The 19,263-nt window shown below is 45.1% G+C and overlaps 1 protein-coding gene across 2 annotated transcripts in view; it reads right to left on the bottom strand.

Moving 5' to 3' along the window:
• Positions 1–19,263, bottom strand: part of LOC112117057 (BMP-binding endothelial regulator protein) — a 209,443-nt gene that overhangs the window by 93,056 nt on the left and 97,124 nt on the right. For both annotated transcript variants that reach the window (XM_026663488.1, XM_026663489.2), the window contains one exon: positions 6,746–6,845. In XM_026663488.1, coding sequence (XP_026519273.1) covers positions 6,746–6,845 — 100 coding nt within the window. The remainder of the gene's footprint in view (positions 1–6,745; positions 6,846–19,263) is intronic.

Genomic DNA, 19,263 nt, shown 5'->3' with positions numbered 1-19,263 from the left:
TGTAATACAATAGGGTTCATTACTCAAAGAACTAATTTTCCCATAAGGGAGCGGATTTTAATATGATTTGGGACATGTTTCTATTGGAAAAGCTTCCTCCGCCCCACCACCATACAAGTGCACCCATGTAACTAAATAAATTTAAAATCAACCAGTCCAAACCCCAACATAGATGCACTTAGTCTAGTCTAAACTACATTTATGTTTCTTCATTCAGTATATTATGGAATTAAACTAAATTGGTTAAAGCATGAATCAAACTGGTTTAACATTAGGAGTTTTCAATTTAGTTACACTGGCGCAAAAGTGCTATGTGCCGGACAGCCGTTAAATGATTAGACTCTGTAAAGATGTTTGATACACTCCTTTAGTGTAGCTTTATGTCTTATGCTCAAACATGTCTACAGAAATTATAGGAATTTACATAATGTTAAAGTTACCTATATTAATCAGAATGGAACCATCAAAAAATAAATAAAGGAAAGGAAATCAGTGTGGAGAATATACATTCCATGAAGCAAATTACATGGCTTTGGAAGGAGTGGAGGAAAGGTAATATTATGGAAATGTTTTGTTCGCACGATAGTAAGGGACCTGACAGCATAGGTCAGAGTAAAGTTTAGAGAAGCATCAATTCCCTCCCAAAGCACTGCAACAACTGAGGGTATGTCTTCACTACCCTCCGGATCGGCGGGTAGTAATAGATCTATCGGGGATCGATTTATCGCGTCTCATCTAGACACGATAAATCAATCCCCGAACGCGCTCCCTGTCGACTCCAGAACTCCACCAGAGCGAGAGACGGTAGCGGAGTCAACGGGGGAGCTGCGGCCGTCGATCCAGCGCCGTGAGGACCTGAGGTAAATCGATCTAAGATAGGTCGACTTCAGCTACGCTATTCACGTAGCTGAAGTAGCGTATCTTAGATCGACCCCCCCCAGTGTAGACCAGCCCTTAGTCTTCCAGCACCTTGCAATTCTGCAAGCAATGCAAAACCCCAGTCTTGCTACTCCACCTGTCTCTCTTCTGTTCTTCATATTCTGTTTTATTGAATTCTTTTGAACAGACAATATATTGGTTCTCTGATATGAACAAAAATCCACTTAAGACTCAAATAAAATCACTAACCTCATCTTCCCTTTTGAGCAAAGCAAACTTAAAGCAACAACATGCTTTCACCTACTTTTTCTTTGGTGAGAGCCACACTCTGATCTTGCAACCTTCTGAGAGTTTATCTATCTGTCAGATAGATATCTGTCTGTCATTTCCAAGGAATAAAATGATTACTGCAAATAAGTGCAGCATGGCACTAACTTATTATTATGCCATTAATTTAGTTCTCAGACTGGTGAGAAACCAATATTTTGGCATTTGGGACTCTAATAGCTCATCACTATATTCCAAATTGCAATTAATTTCTTTTTAGTTAATATCTGGTAAAGGAGTAAAACCACTTAAACAAAGAGGCTTACAGTTTGTCCAAAGATAAGATTAAATAGAAAGATAAACAGATAACAGAATATCTGTTTAATTAACATGAGATTTTCACAAATGTTAAAAGAACGCTCTTGTCAAAGAATGCAGTGTTTTAGCCCTGTTAGTCCCAAGGTATTAGAGGGAGAAGTTTGGTGAGGAAATATCTTTTATGGGACTAGCTTCTGTTGGTGAGAGAGACAAGCTTTCGAGTTTACACAGAGCTGTTCTTCAGGTCTGGGAAATGTACTCTGGGTGACACAGCTAAATTCAAGGTGGAACAGATTGTTTAGCATAAGTAGTTAACACATATTTCAAGGGACTATTCAAAGTGAAGTGGCCCATTAACATAAGAATATAAGAATGGCCATATTGGGTCAGACCAATAGTGCATCTAGCCCAGTTTCCTGTCTTCTGACAGTGGCCAATGCCAGATTCTTCTGGGGGAATTAACAGAATAGGGCAATTGATCGAGTGATCCATCCCCAGTCATCCAGTTCCAGCTTCTGGCAATGAAAGGTTTAGAGATTCCCAGAGCATTGCGTTGCATCCCTGACCACCTTAGCTAATAGCCATTCATGGACCTATCCTCCATGAATTTATCTAATTCTTTTTTAAATCCAGTTATAGTTTCGGCCTTCACAACATCCCCTGGCAACAAGTTCCACAGGTTGACTGTGCACTGTGTAAAGGAGTACTCCTTTTGGTTTATTTTAAACGTTCTGCCTATTAATTTCATTCGGTGACCTCTCGTTCTCGTGTTATGTGTAGAGGTAATTAATACTTCCTTACTCACTTTCTCCATACCTTTCATGATTTCATAGACCTCTATCATATCCCCCCTATCGGTCACCTCTTTTCCAAGCTGAACAGTCCTAGTCTTTTTAATCTCTCCCCATAGTGAAGCTGTTCCATACCCTTAATAATTTTTGTCACTCTTCTCTGTACTTTTTCCAATTCTAATATATCTTTTTTGAGATGGGGTGACCAGAACTGCACACAGTATTCAAGGTGTGGGTATACCATGGATTTATATAGTGGCATAATGATAATTTCTGTCTTATTATCTATCCCTTTCCTACTGATTCCTAACATTCTGTTAGCTGTTTTGACTGCTGCTGCACATTGAGCGAATGCTTTCAGCTGTGTTCCCTCTAAGCTGCGCACCTGTGTGGCCACAAAAGAGGCCATCAAGGCCCACACACCTTATTAGTACAGGCACACACACAGCAGTATAGCCACAGATGGGCCTGGAGGATATGTAGGGTGAGATGGGGAATAGGGTTGGGTCGGGGCTGTTGGGTGAGGTGTGGGGCAGTGATGGAGGAGCTTGAGGCATGCAGGACTATGGCAGGGAGACACGCTTCTCCCCCAGCTCCGGGGCTGCAGTGGGGAGAGATGCCTCTCCCCCAACCCCGGGACTGGGGTGGGGAGAGAGGACTACTGAAAATTTTGCAGTGTTAATTTTCTTTTTATTTGATTTCATATTAAACAAACATCTTAAGTAGTGCACTTTGTTAATTATTCCTTGTTTTAATATTATTTCTTCTTCTTCCATACCTATGGTAACTTTTTAAAAATTTATATTATATCTAGGTTTTTTGTTTCTACTGGTGGCACACGATATTGGTGCTGCACATAACAAAATTCATTCTGCACATGGATGGAAAAAATTAGAGGGAACATTGGTTTCAGAGAACTATCCATGATGACTCCAAGATCTCTTTCTTGAGTGGCAAACATACATCATTTTGTATGTATAGTTGGGATAATGTTTTCCAATGTGCATTACTTTGCATTTATCAACATTGAATTCAATCTGCTATTTTGTTGCCCAGTCACCCAGTTTTGTGAGATCCCTTTGTAAATCTTTGCAAACTTTGTCACCTCACTGTTTACCCCTTTTTCTAGAACATTTATGAATATGTTGAACAGCACTGGTCTCACTACAGATCCTTGGGAAACCCTGCTATTTCCTCTCTCCATTCTGAAAACTGACCATTTATTCCTACCCTTTGTTTCCTGTCTTTTAACCAGTTATTGATCCATGAGAAGACCTTCCCTCTTATCCCATGACTGCTTAGTTTGCTTTAGAGCCTTTGGTGAGGGACACTGTCAAAGGCTTTCTGAAAGTCCAAGTACACTATATCTCCTGAATCACCCTTGTCCACATGTTTATTGACCCGTTCAAAGAATTCTACTAGATCAGTGGTTCCCAAACTTGTTCCGCTGCTTGTGCAGGGAAAGCCCCTGGCGGGCCGGGCCGGTTTGTTTACCTGCCGCGTCCGCAGGTTCGGCCGATCGCGGCTCCCAGTGGCCACGGTTCGCTGCTCCAGGCCAATGGGAGCTGCTGGAAGCAGCGCGGGCCAAGGGACGTACTGGCCGCCGCTTCCAGCAGCTCCCATTGGCCTGGAGCAGCGAACCGCGGCCACTGGGAGCCGCGATCGTCCGAACCTGCGGACGTGACAGGTAAATAAACCGTCCCAGCCCGCCAAGGGCTTTCCCTGCACAAGCGGCGGAACAAGTTTGGGAACCACTGTACTAGATTGATGAGGCATGATATCCCTTTACAAAAGTTACGTCGACTCTGCCCCAATAATTTGTGTTCATCTATGTGTCTGATATTTCTGTTCTTTACTATAGTTTCAACCAATTTGCCTGGTACTGAAGTTAGGCTTACCAGCCTGTAATTGCCAGGATCAACTCTGGAGCCTTTTTTAAAAATTGGCATCACATTAGTTATCTTCCAGTCATCTGGTACAGAAGCTAATTTAAGTGATAGGTTACATACCACAGTTAGTAGTTCTGCAATTTCATTATTTGAGTTCCTTCAGAACACTTGGGTCAATGCCATCTGGTCCTGGTGACTTATTATTGTTTAATTTATCAATTTGTTCCAAAACTTCCTCTATTGACACCTCAATCTGGGACAGTTCTTCAGATTTGTCACCTAAAAAGAATGGCTCATTAACACCCCTTCAGTCAGAAGGGGGGAAACAAAAAAAACAAAACAAAAAAAAAGGATGGAAGGCACCTGGGGGAGGGTTGTTAGTGGGAAATAGATTGTTATAATAAGCCATACATCCAGTGTCTCTCTTCAGTCCATGATTTTTAGTGACTAGGCAAAGTTATGAATTTAAGCTCCTAGGCTCATCTTTTGAAGGTGTTGTGCAGGTTTTCTTTGAGGATGAAGACTGATAGGTCACATATAGAATGATTGCTTTGTGAAAAGTGCTCACCCACAGCCTGCCCTGACCTTGGCATTTCCAGTGAGGGCTGCTCGAGGCAGCCCGGGTCACAGGGGGTGTTAATCATTGTAGTAGTGGAGATATGTCTGTAGGTTTTGCATCTGTTCTGGCAGAGTATGTTGCCACTTTGAGTTGGTGTGTCCTGGTCTGTGGTGAGCTTGATTCTGATGATGAGAAGTTGGGAGTTGTTTGAAGACCAGAAGAGGGAGTTAAAGAAATATTTCTTTCACAATGGGGTCCCCATCGAGTATGGGTTGTTGTTGTTTGATGATACCCCGTATGGGTTCCAGTGTGGGGTGATAGGTGACAACTAAGGGAGTGTACTCTCTGGTGCTGCAGTTTTATGTCTGAGCCAGGTATTTATAAAGCTTCTAATAAAATAAAATAAAATAAAATAAAAAGCTGTGTTTCAAGCAGGCAAAATATGTTAAATATTATGAGATGCTGAAACAATCTACAGGCCTGGAGGCCCATGGCCCTTTGTGTCCTTTCGTTAAGCCAGCCCTGGAAATAGGCTCAAGATTCTAGTATGGGATATGTCTGAGACAACAAAATCCCCTCTAACTGGGTGAGAGGAGTTGTATCTAGTCTGTAATGGTCCCAACTCTTTCAGACATGGCAGACAAAATTAAAACCCAGATTCCCTTGATGATAGCTTGTTGCTATTCTTTGCACCTGAATTAGAGTGATTCACTGAGGATTATTGAATCAAGGGGTGAGTGGAGATAGTATGAGCAAAATAAGAGCAAGCCAAAGTCTTAACCTTTTTCAGATTCAGAGTGGTTTGGAACAGTCTGCCTTCCCAAAAGGAGTCTGGCTCAGTCCCTGAGTCTCTACATCACTGATGCCTTTTAGGCCCAGAAGTCTCTTTTCGGGAACCTGCTGCTGTTCCTCTTAAATTTGACATCTCCCTAGGGCTTCCCCTGGAGTTGTGATCCAAAGCATGAGAGGTGTCTAGGAAGCCCAGAGTACATGTGCTCTGAGACTTCTCAGACATCCAGTAACAGAGCCCAGCTGCGAGAGTAACATCAACTGTCCTCAGCCTCGAGGGAAAGGGTTTCTGGACTTCCCCTCTTTTCAAGGTGCTGGCCATGCAGAATGATGGCAAAGCAATCCTAAAAAGCTTTCTTGGCAGTAGAAGGAAGCAGCACCCTCTCCCCAGCCTGTACCTGGAGATCATGATGCCATTCTGGAACCAAAAGCAGAGATGAGCTAAGGTGGGGAGTATCTGAGATTAGAGGTAAATACGTCATACAATACTTTACTAAAGGTAACTCATTTCTATTCCAATCCCTGTAATCTTTAATTTAATGTTAATACCTTGCATGTAGACAAGTGGCCAGACTGATTCTTTCTGGTCCAAATTGGGCCCCCACCAGTGTCAACAACTGGAGGACAGATGTTCCTCCCTCAAGATTTCACATTGTTTATATTGCTTGATGTTCTGGGGGAGAAGAAACCATCTGATGCAAAAGCATGTACTGAGTTATCTTAATCTAACTGAAAATCTTCCCAGTTCAGACTATGATGCCCCTTCAGGGAGTGAACAATTACACAAATTAATAGGTCCCTATCCATTCTGACAATAGCTTTTAATGATGACACTTCAGCTGACGGACTTCCTTCGATCGCTATTTCCTCAAAACCAAAAATGGGGAAACCGGCTTGAATAAAATAACAAAAGGTGAAGCATCTTTCTAGGATTTATGGACATTTCAATGAGCTGCCTCCCCCAATCTCACTCTGCTTTGCAAAACATGTGTGGTAAAGGTGGGAATCAACTATATTCTTTTCTCTCACACACAACAAATTTCCCAACTCCTCTCCCAAAATTTGTCCTTTGTATCTTTCTTCAAGACCCTACCATGTCTATTGAGGCTACCTGTATAAAAAGCAAATTGTAGCCTTTACTACTAAGCATCACTAATTTTTGCTTTTTATTGGCTGTGAAATATTTGTATGAAAGCCACTATGCAGAAATATATTGCATTACATACATTATGCCTGTGAAAAGAACCACTCACCTAAACATTTAGGGCAACAGTGTCCAGAAGGAATGTGACTGAGATGCTGGGGACATGACAGAATGGGGCAGACTTCTCGTACGCAGTGTGTCCTGCCTCCCTAAGGGAAAAAAAGGTCAAATAAGAAAAAAAAAAAAAAAAAAACACGTGCACACACACACACTGATGACAAGTCTTATAAAAGTCTTAGCAGAAGCAATATTTGTCCACATATATTTCTATTCATACCTGTCACAGAGATTATATGTAACTGCCATAAAGCACTTCCTACATTCCTTGCAGAATCTCTATATGTATTACTGTTTTTCACTCTGGTAAACAATAAGCAAGTGATAGCTGCACAAAGAGAAGTGCCTGGCTAACTGATTTCTCAATACGGATGTGGGGAAAATCAAGTAGAATAAAAGCATAACACATGAACCTTTCTTGAGGTTCCAAAAAGTTGGTAGGAGGGATAGTTCAGTGGTTTGAGCATTGGCCTGCTAAACCCAGGGTTGTGAGCTCAATCCTTGAGGGGGCCACTTAGGGATCTGGGGCAAAATTAGTACTTGGTCCTGCTAGTGAAGGCAGTGGGCTGGACTTGATGACCTTTCGGGGTCCCTTCCAGCTCTATAAGAGAGCTATATCTCCATATATTTATTTACTTTTTCCATTATGTTTCACCGCATATGCTGCTGCATAAGACTTCTTGGCTTGTCTGGGATAGGAAACAGAGTTAAAGAACAAAAGTAAGAGGAGAATGGGTATTCTCCCAGTATTTCCACCACTTCAGGAATCCCAAGTAGCCACAATCATTCATGAAAGCCCATTCTCAGTCCAACTGTGCACACCCAAAAGTCTGCACTGTTCAGAGAACAAAGAACAGATAGTCAATGAGATAGAATGAGTGTGGCAGATAGAGAGAGGAGAGGAAAGAAGCGTATACTGAAGGAGCAGGGGAAAGTAGAGGAGAAAATGAGAAAAAGGCAAAAGAGAAACAGCATAGAAAGTGTAAGAATAGAGAAACCAGTTGAAGGCGATCAATCAATAATATAGTGACAAGGGGAAAGAGTAGAAATAAGGCAGGACTTGGTTCAGGGGTGATTTCAAAGGAAAAAGATGTTGGCCTTGCAGATACAGGGTAGAGAAAGAGGCAAAAGCATTGGGACTGGAGGAAAAAAAGTGAAGGTGACACAGAGATAAATATTCTTTACTGAAACATTATTTATTACCTGTAATGCAGTAGTGCTTCAAGGCCCTAGTCAGGAATCAGGGCCCTATTGATGCTATACACACATATAGTAAGAAAAGACCATTTATGTCTCAAAGAGTTTTCAGTCTAAATAATATCCTAATTTTTATTCTAAAAAGGTGGTTTGTAGGGGATGGTGGGGAGTAGGGTGACCAGATCACAAGTGTGACAAATTGGGACAAGGGGTGAGGGGTAATAGGTGCCTGTATAAGACAAAGCCACTGTCCCTGTGAAATTGGGATGTCTGGTCAAACTAATAGGGAGGGGATATTTTAGCTAAAGATGGAGAGAGAGAGAGAGAGAGAGAGAGAGAGAGACACCTTTCCTCTCTCCGCTCTGTTGCCAAAACCTTTCTGTGCACATCTCAAGACCTCAACCAAAATGTCCTCCACACCCAGGACTGGTATCCAGGTTTTTCACTTTTAAAATCTGGACACCTTTGTCCCATGAAGGGAATTCAGTTAGTTTAATCTAAATGTCCTGCCCAATCCATAATCTAGGGCAAAAGATTCAGCCCACAATATACTTTGTATTCCTGGATGCTGCAATGAAAGAATTATGAGTAGTCCACAGCCATATGCATTCAGGATGCTCCTCTGACCTCCCTTGAAACAGATGGAAAAAGCCATTCTTTTAAGAGTTCACTGTTTGAAATTATAGTACAAGACTCCACCCCCAAACAGTACAATAGCACAGTGAAGCATGAGTGAGCTTTTATGTAGCAAGAGCAGACTAATGTAGACAAATGGCCAGACTGATACTATTATGAAAAAAAATAATGTACTGTCTGTACCACATACTGTAACAAGATTTCAGACCCAGAACTCTCTGAAAATAACATTTTTTCCATCTGCCCCAAGGGGACCAGTGAAGTATTCTGAATGCACATGGCTATGGCCTGCTCATAATTCTTTCATCGCAGCATCCAGGAATACAGAGTTTATTGCGAGCTGAAACTGCTGATCTAAATTATGGATCAGACAGGAAACTCTGACAAAACTAAATGAATTCCTTCACTGAGGATTCTTCTGATGCTCAGGGAATAGCTCTTTAGGAAGAGGCACAGGTGCAGAATGAGAGAATGAATAAATCTCTCTCCCTGGCTCACAGAAATGGTGCTGTCACTCCACCGAGGGGAAAGCTCATAGAAGACAGAACCCATCCTGAAAAGATAATGTGAATGAGTAATTAGGGCATGGAGCTGTTGATGAGATTGGGAGGGGGGGGAAAGAGAGAGAAGAACACTGATGGTGAGTTAAGGAATGATCTAGTAGCTTGGTTGACCAGAGCCCTGCAATCTGAAAAGGCCCCTCCCCATAACCTCACCTATGGATTTTGTTTTCTGCATATACACATCCCCAAAACTGTTTTGGAGCCCCACTTCTTTGACTGATCAAGGCAAAACTCAGGTGTAATCCTTCTTTGAGAAACCCCTTTCTAGTCTGTTCTGTTCTACTTAGGTTTTTATACTGCATTCCTCAAAGAGTTAGGTGTATTATATATATATATATATATATATATATATATACACACACACACACACACACACACACACACACACAGACAGTGTGTTTTCTGAGGTTACCCTGTCAAGCCTGTGTTCAGGGCTGAGTAAGGCAGTTTTGTTCATCCTACCTCAAATAAATTTCATCATCTCTGCATTTGATTTATAATCCCCTTGGTGAATCAGGAATGAAGATTCTAAAAAAGGGGGGAGCCTCTAATCAAAAATGTTCTCTTTTCCTCCACATCACCTCAGCCCTGGCTCACATTTATTTACAAAACAGCTTCAGTCCATCTCCTCAACAAGATTGGCTGCTGCAAAGCCACAATTGGCAAACATCCTCAGTTTAAATTATATCACATGGTACAGAAGGTCTGGTTATTTCCAGCTGAACCTTAATTAAATGGGGTGAGGGTATTATCCCCCCAAACACCTAAAAGCACCTCCTTCTGAAAATCAGCCCCCCAAAAATGTGTCGCAAGTTGGGTATCCAGAAATTAAAGCACCCAAAGCCACTAGCCACTTTTGTAAATCTTGATTGTCACTAAACATAACCAATATATAAGATTACAAAGAAGTCTAGGGGATATTTTATCATCAGGAATCTCACAAAATGTTGTTCAGAAAAGGCCCTAGGACATGTGTTTTCCACCAAACAGAAATATCTCTTAATTTGATAAGTAGGGCCCTACCACGTTCACAGTCCATTTTGGTCAATTTCACAGTCATAGGAATTTAAAAATCATAAATTTCATGATTGCAGATATTTAAATTTGAAATTTCATGGTGTTGTAACTGTAGGGGTCCTGCCTCAAAGGGAGTGTGGGGGGGAGTCGCAAGGTTATTGTAGGAAGGTCGAGGTATTGCCACCCTTACTTCTGCACTGCTGTTCGCAGCAGCGCTGCCTTCAGAGCTGGGCAGCCAGAAAGCAGGACTGCTGGCCAGGAGCCCAGCTCTGAAGGCAGTGCCACTGCCAGCAGCAGCGCAGAAGTAAGGATGGCATGGTATGGTATTGCCACTCTTACTTCTGCGCTGCTGCCTTCAGAGCTGGGCCCCCGGCTAGCAACTACCACTCTCTGGCCGCCCAGCTCTGAAGGCAGCAGCGCAGAAGTAAGAGTGGCAATACCATATCATGCCATCCGTACTTCTGTACTGCTGCTGGCAGCAGCACTACCTTCAGAGCTGGGCTCTCAGCCAGCCACTTCCGCTCTTTGGCTGTCCAGCTCTGAAGGCAGCGCAGAAGTAAGGGTGGCAGTACTGTGGATCCTCCCTACAATAACCTTGTGCCTCCCCACCTCCTCTTTTTGGGTCAGGACCCCCAGTTTGGGAAACGCTGGTCTCCTCCATGAAATATGTATAGTATAAGGTAAAAGTACACAAAAGATCAGATTTCACAGGGGGAGACCAGATTTCACGGTCCACAATGTGTTTTTCACGGTGGTGAATTTGGTAGGGTCCTATTGATAAGTAATGCTAAATGCTTGTTTGTTTTTGTCTTTTATTTTTAGTTCCTTTGTGCTCAGCATCTTTTTCCCATTCTGTTCACCTCTCCTTTCCCCCATCCAGGAATTTTCTCTCAAACTGAATCATGTCTGGTTTTTTATCACTGATTTCTGATTCCAGCTGTTATGCTGTTTAGGTCCTAAGAGTGAAGCAACGTTCCTGGTCTCTGCTACCCGAGATAGATATTCCAGGCTTACATGTCATCATATAGTGCATGTTCAAAAAAAGACATAAAACAAATCAACCTATTTCATTTAAGATAATAGTAACTCCACCTAGTCTTCAGTTATTATAGAGAGTTGGTGAGTTTCAGGCTTTAAGAAAACATCAAACCCTGTACAATGCTATGATCTGGACCTTTATTCTCCTAAAAACACGTAGCATTACTTGTCCTGAGTTCAAAGTCCCAGTAGGAGTCTCCAGTGCTTCAAACAGCATGAAAAGAAGTTGTGTACAAATACAATATGTTGCTACAATAGGTCAAGAAAAAAGCAAATGAAAAATAGTTTGTCGCCCTCCTTCCCAGTATTAACTTTGGTGAACTGAAAATTCCTGCAGAAAATAACAAATTATTTTGCTGTGACAAAATCAAATGGCTATATCCATAATACAAGCCAGAATAGGGAAAGTACAAGTTAAAGACTATCTAGATAAATTAGAAGTATTCCAGTCAGCAGGGCCTGAAATTCAACCCTAGGGTGCTTACGAAACTAGCTCAAGCAATCTCAGAACCATTAGCAATTATCTTTGAGAACTCCTGGAGGATGGGTTAGGTCCCATATGAAGAAAGGCAAACTTAAAAAGGGGAACAAAGAGTATCTGGGGTATTATAGACCAGTCAGTCTAACTTTGATACCTGGAAACATGCTCGAACAAATTATTAAACAATTAATTTTTAAGCACCTGGAGGATAATGGGATTATAAAAAATAGCCAACATGGATTTGTCAAGAACAAATCAGCCTAATTTCCTTCTTTGAAAGGATTATTGGCTTAGTGGATGGGGTGGGAAGCAGGAGACATGATTAATCTCAATTTTAATAAGGCTTTTGACACTGACCCATATAACGTTCTGTGACAGGGTCCTGGGCAAAGGGTTGCTGATTCAGCCCTCTGTCATGCCAGCTCCCATTTAGGGGGATAGATTAGAGCTGCCTGGATATAACGTGGCCCTAATTGGGAGGTGGAGACAGCTGCAACCTAATTAGCCTGGAACTATATAAAAGCCTTGGGGAAGACAGAAAGCAAGAGAAAAGGCAGGGAGTCCCTCCCTCCCAATGTTGAAGGGCCAACTGTACATGGTGAAATGGTGGTGGGAACAAGCCTGTGAATAAACTGCACCAGTGGATATTAACCACAGGGTCTTAGAGTGGTTTTGGGGAGTTAGCAGAGGCAGGAGCCAAGGGGCCTTGTTGTGCTCTGCTACACGTGGGGGCTTGTCTGGGATCCCGTGACAGAATAAGTGTTTGGCAGCCTGGAGATGGAGGAGCCCCTGCAGTGGCTGGTCAAGCAGCATGAGGAGTGCAGAAGGCAATGCAGTTTTCAGCAAGCCCACCAGCTGGAGAGACAGGCCCTGCTCACCTGGCAGGCAGAACAGCAGAAGAGCCTGCAGGACTTCATTCAGGAGCAGGCTGGCATCCAACAGTAGCTCCTGCAGAAAGTGGTGAGTCCCATGAGAGGTGATGGCGTTCAGGTGCCGGGCTAAAGACTGTGTAAAATGGGCCCAACAGATGACCCCGACGCCTTCCTAGGCACATTTAAGCAGGTAGCTGTGGGGGCTGGATGGGACACTGGGCCCTGCAACTGGCTCCCTACCTAGCTGGTGAAGCCCAGTGGCCTACATGGCCCTAAGTGAAGAGCAGACCAGGAATGAAGAGGTTAAGGCAGCCATTCTGGATCGGGTGGGGCTGTCCGTGGAGAAGTACCGCCAGAAGTTCTGGTTGGTGAGGTGGACGGGGGGGTTGAGGCTCCGGGCATTTGCCCAAAAGTTAATGCACTGGGCCACCCAGGCTGAGGCCAGACACCCAGAGAGTGGGGGAGATCATAGACGTGCTTGTCCAAGAGCAGTTCTTACAGGGCCTCCCTGAGATCATAAAGATGTGGGTGAGGCAACACCAACCAAATACAGTCAAGGCGGCTGTAAAGCTTACGGAGGAGTACGCGGAGGCGGACTTCCCCAGGAAGGAGGGATGGCTGAGCACGTAAATGGAGACCGAGAGAAGGCCCAGAGAACCCCCACCTAGGAAGAGCCCGGAGAACAAACTGGAGGACATCCGAGGGGCTCCCACAGGATCCAGACTGGTTGTTTACTGGCAGTGCAGGCAACCAGGACAAGGGAGACTGCCCGCACATAGATAGTGGGTGGGCAGAGTTTTGTGGCTGGGCAAATGCTGGAGGGAAAGGGTGGAAGCTGTCCACCATTCCAGTGATGGTGGGGAGGAAACCCCAGCGAGGTCTGGTGGACTTGGTCTTGGCCTTGGCCTGCTCTCTGGTACAAAGGAAGCTGGTAAGGCCGCATTGGTGGATTCCCAGTGTGAAGATGGATGTAGAATGCATCCACTCAGATAGGAGGCAATACCCTATGGCCCAGGTGCCCCCCCAAGGTTTGGGGCAGGTTTAAGTGGCAACAGGTTGGGGTAGTAAAGGGCCTACCTTCACCAATGATGGTGGGTATGGATTGGGACCTCTTCCCAGCAGGAGGGAAGGTGGGCAGAGGGAGAATCCCTGAGAACGGGGGTAGAGACCCCCAAGCAGAAAACCCCTAGACAACAGAGCCTAAGAAAGGAGAGGGAAGCTGTGGCCGAGATGTCCGCCCCAGGGTCTTTGACCAGAGAGCAAAGCCCGGTGGAGGCCCTTATTAGCAGACCCCCAGAGGAAGAGACCCAGGCCCCATTGGATGAGCTTGGGGACAGGAAGCCCTGATTGTCTGGGAGAGAGCCAGGACCAATCCCAAACCCCTGATGGAAAAGAAGGGGGAAAAACAGGAGAACACCCAGGGGGCTGTGAATGGTACGAGGACCTGGGGGTTGCAATGGAGCTGTGGGGCTGTCCACCCCCCACACAGTGTAGTTTCTGTGGGTGGGAAATGAAGGATCCCCACATGGCAAACCCTGGAACTGACCCAAAAGAGGGGAAAAGACTCACCCGTAGATCCCCTCCCCCTCAGTAGATGGAGAGGATGCGGAGGGGCGAACCTGGTGGTCAGAGAAATGGGGGAGGTGTATGACAGGGTGCTGGGCAAAGGGTTGGAGAAATGGGGGAGGTGTATGACAGGGTGCTGGGCAAAGGGTTGCTAATTCAGCCCTCTCTCATGCCAGCTCCCATTTAGGGGGATAGATTACAGCTGGCTAGAGATAACGTCGCCCTAATTGGGGAAGCAGAGACAGCTGCTGCCTAATTATCCTGGAGCTATATAAAAGCTTCAGGGGAAGGAAGCAAAGGGGGAGCAGATAGAAAGGGAAAAGGCAGGGAGTGGAAGCAGGGAGGTAATGCCTCCCTCCTACAGACGGTGAAGGGCCAACTGTACAAGGTGAAACGGTGGTGGGAACAAGCCTGTGAATAAACTGCACCAATGGATACTAACCCCAGGGTCTCAGAGTGATTTTGTGGACTTATCAGAGGCAGAAGCCAAGGGGGCCCTGCCGCACTACGCAATACTTTCTCATAAGCAAACTAGGGGAAAGTGCTCTAGATGATAATTACTATAAAATGAGTGCACAACTGGTTGAAAGACCGTACTAAAAAAGTACTTATCAATGATTCACTGTCACACTGGGAGAGCATATCTAGTGGAGTCTCACAGGGGTCTATTCTGGGTCTGATATTAAACAATATTTTCATTAGTGATTTAGATAATGGAGTGGAGAGCACACTTATAACATTTTCAGATGACTGGGAGGGATTTCAAGCAGTTAGGAGGACAGGATGAGAATTCAAAATGACATTGATAAATTAGAGAATTGGTCTGAAATCAACAAAGTGAAATTCAATAAAGACAAGTGCAAAGTACTTCACTTAGGATGGAAAAAAAAAAATCAAATGCACAACTACAAAATGGAGAACTACCGGTTGGGCAATAGTAATGCTGAAAAGGATCTGGGGGTTATAGTGGATCACAAATTGAATAGGAGCCAACAATATCATGCAGTTGTGAAAAAGGCTCATATCATCTGGGGGGTATCAACAAGCGTGTCAAATGCAAGACACAGGAGGTAATTGTCCCACTCTACTTAGCACTGGTGAGGCCTCAGCTGGAATAGTGTCCTGTTTTGGGCACCACAGTTTAGGAAAAATGTAGACAAACTAGAAAATCCAGTGGAGAGCAACAAAAATGATAAAAGCCTTAGAAAGGTGAGGAAAGGTTTAAAAAACTGGACATATTTAGTTTTGAGAAAAAAAGACTGAGGGGGGGACCTGTTAACAGTCTTCAGATACGTTAAGGGCTTTTATATAATGAGGACGATAAACAATTGTCCTCCATGTCTGCCGTAGATAAAACAAGAAGTAATGAGTTTAATTGGCAGCAAGGAAGATTTAGAAAGTTTTCTCTAAGTATAAATGTAAGCGGGGGAATGGTCCCGCTATTGTGGGGAACTTTCCGGGCTTCTGCACTACCCCGGTGAAGTGGGCTAGCGAAAGGATCTGAGTCCTCGCTCCCACTCCCTTTACCCAGAGGCCTCCCTGCCCTTGAGGGCTCCCCTTCCACTCTCCTGTCTGGCAGAGTCCTCGTAACCCCAACAAGGCTGGGCCCAGGATTCCTGGGGGGCTCAACCCCCAACCCTGCTGTGGTCACCTAGGACAGGGGCTAGGGTGTCCCCACTCCGGGGTACTCTCTCTGTACTGGGCACCTCCCTGACCCACTGATTATTCCATACAATTTAAAACAAATGCAAGTTGTTTAATTAACAATTAATCTAAAGAAAAGAATAAGGAAAAATGGGAAAGGTTAAAGGAAAACACATCATCCCGCTTTGTGGCAGGGAACATCACAAACAGTGTCTCTGGACATCAGGGCACTTCACAGTCTGTTCCTTGTTAGTCCCAGATTTCCGTCTCAGGCCCTGGCTGTGCTGCAGGTATGCTGCGGGTTGGACACTTGCAATGGTGGTGGCCACACACCTCCGGGCTTTGAGTGGTGGGACCCTTCTTCCCAGCGTCAGCCCCCCGTAGGGTTAAGGTCCCCCTCCTGGTCTGGCCTGCAAGGGCCCTTGTCTGGGGGTGTCTTTCTGTGCTGGGCCCTTTGCCCAAGGTCCCCCCTTGGCTGGTCCCACTTGCTCACCACACCTGGCTCTGTGGCTGCAGCTCTGCTCCCAGCACAGGATCTGCTCTCCCTGGGCTGCGTCTCTGGCTCTGTGGCTGCGTCTCTGCTCCCAGCACACGATCTGCTCTCCCTGGGCTGCGTCTCTGGCCCCTCTGGATCTGGCACGGTTCTGCTCTCCAGCTCAGCCTGGGCCCCTGCTTTCTCCTTAGCTCGGCCCCACTCAGTCTGACCCAGGCAATTCCAGCTCACACGGAGGACGGGACCTCCCTGGCCTCCTGATCCTCTGATTAGCCTGCCCGCCCTGTCAATCAGGCTGATCTGGAGCATTGGCCTCTCCCCATTGTTCCTGGGGACTGTCAGTCTCAGGCTCCTGATTTGCCATCGACCCTTCCCCTTTTAGTACTGGGAGCAAGCCAACCAAAACACCCCCACTGAATGTTAGTAAGGGGGCAACAGTCCCCTTACATAAAGATAGTTAAGTACGTGAACAGGCTACTAAGGGAGGTTGTGGAATCCCTGTCACTGGGGGGAGGTTAACAACAGATTAGACTGGGGTCCCCAACATGGTGCCCGTGGGCATCTAAGTGCACCTGCGTACTGGCCAGCAGACGAGCATCCGCCGAAATGCCGCTGAGAAGCAGCGTCATCCAGAGGCATCGCCACTGAAATGCCACCAATTTTCAGCGGCGACGCCTCTGGATGACGCTGCTCGTCGGCAGTATTTTGGCAGCGACGCTTATTGACGTTGCCGCTTGGCGGTGGCATTTCGGCGGATGCTCGTCCGCCACCACGGTCCTCCGTGACTCGTCGTCTGGTGCCCGCCAGACAAAAAAGGTTGGGGACCACTGGATTAGACAAACACCTGTCAGGGATGGTTAAGGTTTACTTGGTCCTCCCTCAGCATGGGAGGGTGATAGATTAGATAACCTCTCAGAGTCCCTCCCATTCCTACATTTCTATGATTCTATAACTCGGTGAATGGTGCTAACTAGCTAACTTCAAGGTGGAACTAACTAAGGAATTCCTCATACAGTAGCTTCTGCTGAAGTGAACCTGTCTTTGCAAAAATCCAAGAGAGAGCTTTTAATCATGTAGGAAAGTATGTTGTGGGATAAACAATATATTTATATTAGATTTATGAAAAATGCTGGTCAGAATCTAAGTGGGGTCTGATTCTGCTCTCACACTGATTAAAAATCAAGAGGAAACGCAGTGAAGTCTATGGAGCTACAATAGTATAAAACTGATGTGATGGGAAAATCAGGCTGTTTGTGCATGTACAGTGGTCTCACTTTAAAAGTGTTTGAGACTTTTTACTGATTCTATTATTATGGCCTATCATACTGTATGTATAGGAAATATCTAACCAACAGGTAAATAGCTACAAATCTGCAGAAACACTTTAAGTGACTTATCATTTTAAAAACATACATTAATTGACAATTCATGAATTGGCTGAAGGACTTTAACTCACAAACCTAAAAAAACCATTGAACTTCTAGACAGTCATCCAACACAGACAAAAGTCTGTGTAAATATACAGGGTTCTCAGAATATCCCAAAGGTTTCTGTAGGCCCAGCAAAATAGAAATCAGAGTAAACACCCTGCCACCATTTCCACATTTAAATCTGGGGATTTTTAGTTCAAGTGTCCCAGTTACCTGTCTCAGATAACCAGGTGTCAAATCATGAAGGGTATTACAGGTCAAAACCAACACCTTGAATTGCATCTGAAAACAAATTGGAAGCCAGTACAGACTAAGGAAGTACAGGTGCCATATATTTCCTGTCAGTAATACTGTTAAGTAAACAGAGATGAATTCTAATCTACTGAGTGATGTCCAGGTCTAATTCCAATTAACTTTGCAACTTTTCTTTTCAGACAGAGATCTTGTCAATCTCCTTGCCAGATGTAGATAAAAAGAAAAAAACCCCACAAAACTTATCAACAAAGTCGGACTACCTCACTATAAAGGGGAAGGAGATATTAATTTTCGCCAGTTAGCTAACTTCACCTAAGAATTATCCAAGAGCCTCTCAACTAACTAATTATCCCCCATCCCTACATCTCTGCTAACCACTGCAAAACCTGAGCAACCCGGTCACCAGAGTCAGGCAAAATGACTAACATCAGCATACTGATGGCACTGCAGTCCAAGACATCTAATTGTTTCCTCCAGTGTTCTCATGCACACATCAAACAGAAGGGGTAACAGAATAGCACCTTCCTTCCCCACACATCCTGGTGCACTTGGGTCAGGGGGAGTGCACAGAAACTGTTAGGATGCTATATCCTGCTCTCACTGGTATGTGGGGTGGAGCAGAGCCACAGTCTTTTGGGACACATATAGAAGCAATTCTTGTGCTGCCCTGAGTACAAGGACTGCAACTGTGGCTGGCCTATATTTAGGCTGCAAAGGGAGGAAATCAGTTGCACCCTCCCCTTCTTCCAGTCAGGGGCGGCTCTAGCTCTTTTGCCGCCCCAAGCACGGCAGGCAGGCTGCCTTCGGCGGCTTGCCTGCGGGAGGTTCGCCGGTCCCGCAGCTTCAGCGTACCTGCCACTGAATTGCTGCCGAATCCGCGGACCTCCCGCAGGCAAGCCACCGAAGGCTGCCTGACTGCCGCCCTCGCAGGGACCGGAAGGCCGCCCCTGGCTTGGAGCGCTGGTGCCTGGAGCCACCGCTGCTTCCAGTGCACCTATATAAAGGCCAGCTACAATCTGGCCCCAACTGTCTCTTCTGATTCTCTTAGATCTATCAGCTGCCTTTAATACTGTTGAGCACAAAGTGTTGTGGGATGGCTGTGGGTTCTGGCAGGGATGGAAGAAGTGGTATTTGAGTAGCTCCATTCTTGTCTTTCTAAGAAGGACCACTGCGGTTGCCTTTCTTTCCCTGAGGGCTCTCTTGTGATGTGCTGGAATGTGCTTACCTAAGGAACAATCCCTTCCAGAGCTCCCCCTGGAGCAGCACACCTCACTGCAGGAGTGTGCCTCAATCCCTGGGTCTTTGTCCACCACCAGAG

The sequence above is a fragment of the Terrapene carolina genome, unplaced genomic scaffold (genome assembly GCF_002925995.2).
Source record: "Terrapene carolina triunguis isolate 2854851 unplaced genomic scaffold, T_m_triunguis-2.0 Scaffold33715, whole genome shotgun sequence".
Lineage (NCBI taxonomy): Eukaryota > Metazoa > Chordata > Testudines > Emydidae > Terrapene > Terrapene triunguis.
This window is presented reverse-complemented; position numbering and strand designations above follow the sequence as displayed.